The 7,775-nt window shown below is 44.8% G+C and overlaps 1 protein-coding gene across 1 annotated transcript; it reads right to left on the reverse strand.

Moving 5' to 3' along the window:
- Positions 1 to 653: 653 nt before the first annotated feature.
- LOC110528051 (Krueppel-like factor 15) lies at positions 654 to 7,110 on the reverse strand. The gene is made up of 3 exons (XM_021609837.2): positions 6,964 to 7,110; positions 4,867 to 5,995; positions 654 to 2,038 (listed from the first exon to the last, which is right to left on the reverse strand). Exons 1-3 carry the CDS (start codon positions 6,974 to 6,976, stop codon positions 1,870 to 1,872), a joined length of 1,311 nt encoding a protein of 436 aa, XP_021465512.1. The 5' UTR covers positions 6,977 to 7,110; the 3' UTR covers positions 654 to 1,869.
- Between the last annotated feature and the right edge of the window lie 665 nt (positions 7,111 to 7,775).

The following is a 7,775-nucleotide window of genomic DNA, read 5'->3' on the forward strand; positions in this document are numbered from 1 at the left end:
GTTAATGTTATAAATGACTATTGTAGCTGGAAACGGCAGATTTTTAATGGCATTTCTACATAGGCTTACAGAGGCCCATTATCAGCAACCATCACTCCTGTGTTCCAATGGCACATTGTGTTAGCTTATCTAAGTTTATTACTTTAAAAGGCTAATTGATCATTAGCGGGTACTATTTAATGAAGCTGACAGTTGAGGACTCCCACTCCTCTTTCTATTCTGGCTAGAGCCTGTTTGCGCTGTTCTATGAAGGGAGTAGTACACAGCATTGTACGAGATCTTCAGTTTCTTGGCAACTTCTCGCATGGAATAGCCTTCATTTCTCAGAACAAGAATAGACTGACGAGTTTCAGAAGAAGGTGCTTTGTTTCTGGCCATTTTGAGCCTGTAATCGAATCCACAAAATGTTGATGCTCCAGATACTCAACTAGTCTAAAGAAGGCCAGTTTTATTGCTTCTTTAAATCGTGACAAGATTTTTCAGCTGTGCTAACATAATTGCAAAAGGGTTTTCTAATGATCAATTAGCCTTTTAAAATGATAAACTTGGATTAGCTAACACAATGTGACATTGGAACACAGGAGTGATGGTTGCTGATAATGGGCCTCTGTACACCTATGTAGATATTCCATTAAAATAAAATCTGCCATTTCCAGCTACAATAGTCATTTACAACATTAACAATGTCTACACTGTATTTCTGATCAATTTGATGTTATTTTAAAATGGACAAAAAACAAGGAAATTTAAGTGACCCCAAACTTCTGAACTGTAGTGTAAATAGCATGTTATAGAAGTACCCAGACACTTTTTTACAATCAATTGTTTTTGAGAAACTTACACCACCAGCGATATACTTCCTCATGCTCGTTCTGCAGTTAAACATGATCAAAGGCTCCAAAAACACCAAAATACATCATTTTAGAACCTCAGTATAGTGATCACTCAGTATAGTGATGCAGGTCTTTAGATGTGTCATTGAGAACTTTATCCGTAACGTTATATTCCATTTTGTGCTACTCGAGTGATAATTCTCTGTGTAGCCCACAAGACTTCTCCACACGGAGAGGCAGCACATCTGCAGAGGGGAAACCGCTTCAGTCGCACAAAATTGAATATAACGTTGCGGATAAAGTTTAGAATGACACAGTATCATGTGTCTGGGCACTTTTACAACATGCCATTTACATTCAAAATACAGATTTGGTTCAAATAAAGTGAACTTCTTCTTTAAGCTGAACAATCACATCCCTGAAATGGCCCTTACCTGTTAGCTCACTGTGTAGCACCAGGACAAGCCCTCATCTGCTCCGGTTGCAGGAGGGAGGGGAGGCGGCAGAGGCCGGTTAGGGTCTGAATCAGATTCAGTGCCCTATTTCAGGGTCCTGGGGGCCCCTCTGAGTGCACATTTTGGTTATTGCCCTATTACTACACAGCTGATTAAACTAACCAACTCTTCATCAAGCTTTGATTATTTTAATCAGCTGTGTAATGCTAGGGCAAAAACCAAAACATGTACCCAGGGGGGGCCCCAGGACCAAGTTTGGGAAACCCTGCCCTACGTTATGGCCCAGGACTGCTTCTATAGCACCAGAGTCCTGATGAGGACCCAGACTCTCTGGCAAGGCCTCCCAGGGGTAGGGCTGGGTGGATGAGTCTCATGAGTCTGTCAGCCCGTGGTGAGGTTGAGATTGTACTGAGCTGGGTTGGGCTGGGCAAGCACAGCCAGGGTAAAGGTAGGGGACCAGGCTGCTCTGAATTCTGGATGTAGGTTCTTATAATTCTGCCGTCCTGGTCAAGTGCTGTAACAGGGTTAAGGATGAGTGAAGGTGGGTGGGTGGCATCAGGATCCAGACTGGGCTGGCTGGGTCAGACGGTAGTTCTGATGTTTTTGCCAGGCCGGGGGCTGCGGTGCACCTTGGTGTGTTTGGAGAGGTGGTCGCTGCGGGCAAACTTCTTCTCACACAGAGAGCACTCGTAAGGCTTGACCCCGGAGTGGGAGCGCCGGTGACGAGACAGCTCATCAGAACGAGAGAACCTACAGAGACAGAGGAGCACAGGTCAACACCCAAAGCCCTGCGATAAAACAAGTTGGTGTTTTGATAATTTCTCTGAATTCGAAATGTTTGAGTTAAACATTCAGTCGGTCACAGCTAAGTGTTTCAGGAGGCTGGTTATTCCCACTGTTTGATAGCCCCCAGACTAGCGCTCAGACTCAACTCTGAGGGAAATAGGAACACTAAATGGTGGGTCAAACTGTATTTACAATATACACTGAGTGTACAAAACATTGGGAACACCTTCCTAATATTGAGTTGCACCCCTTATGTCCTGAGAACAGCCTTAGTTCATTGGGGCATGGACTCCACAAGGTGTCGAAAGCATTCCACAGGGAGTCAACATGCTGGCCGATGTGGACTCCAATGCTTCCCACAGTTGTGTCAAGTTGGCTGGATGTACTTTGGGTGGCAGACCACTCTTAATACACACGGGAAACTGTTGAGTGTGAAAAATCCAGCATTGTTGCAATTCTTGACACACTTAAACTGGTGCGCCTGGCACCTACTAAAATACCATGTTCAAAGGCACATAAATCTATTGTCTTGCCCATTCACTCCAAATGGCACACATACACAATCCATGTCTCAAGGCTTGAAAATCTTTCTTTAACCCGTCTCCTCCCCTTTATCTACACAGATTGAAGTGGATTTAACAAATGACATAAATAAGGGATCATAGCTTTCACCTAGATTAACCTGGTCAGTCTATGTCATGGTAAGACCGGGTGTTTCTAATGTTTTGTAAACTCAGTGTACAAACATTATAAGCATATCCTTTCACATCCTCCAACTACCTCAATAACCCTAACGCTTCCCTTAGGAAGCTCACTGCAGTTGCTTATAGGGATATTAGAAACTGTGAGCGTGTACAGTGCCTTGCGAAAGTATTCGGCCCCCTTGAACTTTGCGACCTTTTGCCACATTTCAGGCTTCAAACATAAAGATATAAAACTGTATTTTTTTGTGAAGAATCAACAACAAGTGGGACACAATCATGAAGTGGAACGACATTTATTGGATATTTCAAACTTTAACAAATCAAAAACTGAAAAATTGGGCGTGCAAAATTATTCAGCCCCCTTAAGTTAATACTTTGTAGCGCCACCTTTTGCTGCGATTACAGCTGTAAGTCGCTTGGGGTATGTCTATCAGTTTTGCACATCGAGAGACTGACAATTTTTCCCATTCCTCCTTGCAAAACAGCTCGAGCTCAGTGAGGTTGGATGAGAGCATTTGTGAACAGCACTTTTCAGTTCTTTCCACAGATTCTCGATTGGATTCATGTCTGGACTTTGACTTGGCCATCCTAACACCTGGATATGTTTATTTTTGAACCATTCCATTGTAGATTTTGCTTTATGTTTTGGATCATTGTCTTGTTGGAAGACAAATCTCCATCCCAGTCTCAGGTCTTTTGCAGACTCCATCAGGTTTTCTTCCAGAATGGTCCTGTATTTGGCTCCATCCATCTTCCCATCAATTTTAACCATCTTCCCTGTCCCTGCTGAAGAAAAGCAGGCCCAAACCATGATGCTGCCACCACCATGTTTGACAGTGGGGATGGTGTGTTCAGCTGTGTTGCTTTTACGCCAAACATAACATTTTGCATTGTTGCCAAAAAGTTCAATTTTGGTTTCATCTGACCAGAGCACCTTCTTCCACATGTTTGGTGTGTCTCCCAGGTGGCTTGTGGCAAACTTTAAACAACACTTTTTATGGATATCTTTAAGAAATGGCTTTCTTCTTGCCACTCTTCCATAAAGGCCAGATTTGTGCAATATACGACTGATTGTTGTCCTATGGACAGAGTCTCCCACCTCAGCTGTAGATCTCTGCAGTTCATCCAGAGTGATCATGGGCCTCTTGGCTGCATCTCTGATCAGTCTTCTCCTTGTATGAGCTGAAAGTTTAGAGGGACGGCCAGGTCTTGGTAGATTTGCAGTGGTCTGATACTCCTTCCATTTCAATATTATCGCTTGCACAGTGCTCCTTGGGATGTTTCAAGCTTGGGAAATCTTTTTGTATCCAAATCCGGCTTTAAACTTCTTCACAACAGTATCTCGGACCTGCCTGGTGTGTTCCTTGTTCTTCATGATGCTCTCTGCGCTTTTAACGGACCTCTGAGACTATCACAGTGCAGGTGCATTTATACGGAGACTTGATTACACACAGGTGGATTGTATTTATCATCATTAGTCATTTAGGTCAACATTGGATCATTCAGAGATCCTCACTGAACTTCTGCAGAGAGTTTGCTGCACTGAAAGTAAAGGGCTGAATAATTTTGCACGCCCAATTTTTCAGTTTATGATTTGTTAAAAAAGTTTGAAATATCCAATAAATGTCGTTCCACTTCATGATTGTGTCCCACTTGTTGTTGATTCTTCACAAAAAAATACAGTTTTATATCTTTATGTTTGAAGCCTGAAATGTGGCAAAAGGTCGCAAAGTTCAAGGGGGCCGAATACTTTCGCAAGGCACTGTATCTCATATTTGCAGAGCCTCTATTGTCTTATAAAAGCTCTACTCCCTTCCTCCACAGACATATAGGATTTTTCTTTATGCTAAGCGTTGCAAAATAATTACAGTGGAATACTGTGTCAACATCCTAACAAGGGGTATAGAGCATTTTTTCTACTGTCATCATTACACCCACTTCATTTTGAACTAGTCATTACAGGCTTTCTTCTCTCTGTTTAATTATCCTATCACATGTTAATAACTAGCCTATATGATAATGAACTAAACAAACCTAAGCTTCCTGTGTTTTCTGCATGTTGACTAGCAATGTTATGATATAACCCACCTCCAGCCACAGTCAGGCCAGCTGCAGGTGTAGGGCTTCTCTCCGGTGTGTCTGCGGAAGTGGGCCTTCAGATGGCTGCTCTTGGTGTACATCTTCTCACAGCCTGGATGAGAACACTTGTGCACCCTCAGCGTCTCTGTAGGAGGGGGTCTGTTCACCTTATGTGGGGCCACAGCTTTCACCACGGCCCCTCCACTGTGACCACCAACCACCGTTGCCCCAGCAAGCCCCCCGGCAATCCTCACGGTGATCGGTAGAGGGGCAATCTTCACGTACTTCTGGTCTGGAACTCCGGCGTCCATGCTGGCTACGTTGAGAAGGGTGGCTGGGGCAGAGGGCACCTGTGAGGCAAGCAGGGTAAAGTTCTGCCCTCCGTGGAGCCCCAAGACCAGGTGGGCCAGTCTCAGCCCACTGGACGGCCCAGGAGTAGAGCCTGTCTGGGGGAGAGGCTGGGCCAGCGGCAGCGACTGGACCTGGAGTACCAAGGGTGCTCCCAGGAGCACTGAGGGGTTGGAGGAGGACGGGGAGGGGCACGGGGCTGCTGAGCTGTGGGTGTGAGGGATGTTGGGGGTTTGTGGGTTGGGGGGTGACAGGGCAGCGCTGGTCCCTGGGTCACTTTGTCCTCCTGGGGAGGAGAGAGTATGTTCAATGGAGCTGGAAGGGGAGGGAGCAGGCTCCTCCATGGGTTCACTAGAGAAGAGAACCCCCTCTCTCACTAGCTCCATCTTCTCCCTGAGGAACTCCTCGATGTCCTCAAGGGTGGGAGAGAAGGGCGAGGGCAGGCGGGGGCTGAAGTCAGGCAGCCTGGGGTCTTGCAGCATGCCATCTTCTCGCTTCTCCCTATCCCGCTCTATGGGGGTAAAATCATCCTCCTCCTCTTCCTCCTCTCCAGGGCTGAAGCTGAGCCGAGCACCAATGTCCCCAGCATCTGGGCTGTAACCGGAGGCAAAGCTATCCCCCTCGCTCCTCCCCTCACTGCCCTCTCCCTCCTCAAGCTCCAGGGAGATCAGACGAACACTGTCCCTAAAGAGGTCATTATCAGAGACCAGCGCTCTGCTGCGTAACGACACCATTGATACAGTCCAGATACACAGGAGAGTTGAGCAGAGAACCACGCTTCTCACTACACCTGCACAGAAAATGTGAGGGATTGCGTAGTTAAAAATGTGAACGGTTAAACATGAATAAGAATGCAATATTTAATACTGATATGCTGTTTAGGAAAGTTGCATCTAGCTGTATTTGAAGGAACAGCGGAAATGTGGAATGGTCCAATGGAAATGCGAGTGCAAGGTGAGAGGATGTGTCAGCCAAGGTGGTGTGTGAAAACAGCATAAACGTGTATCTTTTGAATTTGAAAGATTATTTCTCGCTTATACTAACGTTAAGTTCCAAAGGTTTCCAAAACCATACTGCAAGTGAAGCGTACTTGCGTTTAGACAAGAGTGTTGTGATTGTAGTGTTCACACCGAGCCAGCTGTGGTCCATCAACTGAGAACTCAAAAGTGGGGCCGGCTGTAAAATGTGTTCTGGGTTCTCCAGAGCTAGGTAATAATAGGCTGAAAGCTAACAATCAACAAATGATTAGGCCAAACATCTAATCCGAATGGTATCAAGGCCTAAACACATGTGCTAAAACAGAGCAAATATATCTATCATCAAATTAAAAATAATAAACCTAATGTGTCATTTGATTTCATTAATTCGACCATCATAATAATAAAGCAACACGCGGGATAATTAAATGGATACATTGTGCACAATGACGCCTCCAGCGTAAACACTTCCCACATGACGCCCATATGTGTCTCGGGCGCTAAACAACATGGTGCAGGACTGTAATAAGTGCGTAATTACACCAAAGTGAATCATGTTATACAATCGATAAACGTTATTCGGCGTCAGCAAACAGTATTATTTAAAACTTCAACTGCTTTTAAACTCAGCGCATGGGCAGGCGAGGCGCATGGCAAGCCACCTGACTGCAACAGCCAGACAGGAATTCACGAGTCTCAAGTTCGGAGGGTTCTATAAATACAAATCTAAGCATCCAGCGCAAACGAAAAGAACAACTAACATTAGTAATGGCGAACTTACCGTCTATTATCATGAAATATATTAAGAGCTTTCGAAATACACCGTCCTCGAAGTTTTTGTCCGTCGTGTTATTGTTGCAGAGAGAGAGATCCCGTCATTGCCAAGGCTCCATGTTGGCATTCTTTATGAGCCCATCACATGACTGCATTTCTGTACGCTCAGAGGCAAGGATCCAATTCCGGCTGTTTGGTTGGCTAAGGTTACGGAGGCTCGCCCTAAAACAAGAGATTTAATTGGTTTCCGCTTGATGGACGCTGTTTTTCCCCCAATATTTTGGAAACGTCATTAATCTAGGCCGACTGTCCCTATGGCACCGGGAAAATTAGAATTAACGCCACCACAGTTATGTATCCAGTGTTTTCAAAATGAAATCGTACATACAACGTGGCTCATTCAGAAACCATGTGTCATGAACTGACAAGATGGCATAGTTTTGAACTGCAGCAGGTGGTACGATGGACATTTTGTTAAATTATAGCCTATGCATTGCTTAATTAGGATGAAGAATTATAGCCTTTTTCATGGTTAACCAAATGTTGGAGTGTCTGTCAGCCCTGCGGGGAGCACATGTATAAACATTAGACTCAGACTGGTCTCATAGACTAGACATAACATAGTTAATGTAAATCCGGGATACTCAAATTATTATATGTCACGTTTGGTATGGTTACATAAATTAGAAGGTTACTTAGGTATAAAGGAAAGGAGGGTGGTTGGTCGGTGTGAGTGGGTGGGTGTATGAAGCAAACATCTAGCAACCCTCGGGGTGGATGGGGGTGTATAAAGCAAATGACTAGCATGCCAAAGATTGC

The sequence above is a fragment of the Oncorhynchus mykiss genome, chromosome 7 (assembly GCF_013265735.2).
Source record: "Oncorhynchus mykiss isolate Arlee chromosome 7, USDA_OmykA_1.1, whole genome shotgun sequence".
Taxonomy (NCBI): domain Eukaryota; kingdom Metazoa; phylum Chordata; class Actinopteri; order Salmoniformes; family Salmonidae; genus Oncorhynchus; species Oncorhynchus mykiss.

Coding starts and splice junctions, on each gene's coding strand:
- LOC110528051 (XM_021609837.2), bottom strand. Junction 2,039..4,866: donor TGGCCTGACTGTGGCTGGAG/GTGGGTTATATC, acceptor CTGTCTCTGTAG/GTTCTCTCGTTCTGATGAGC.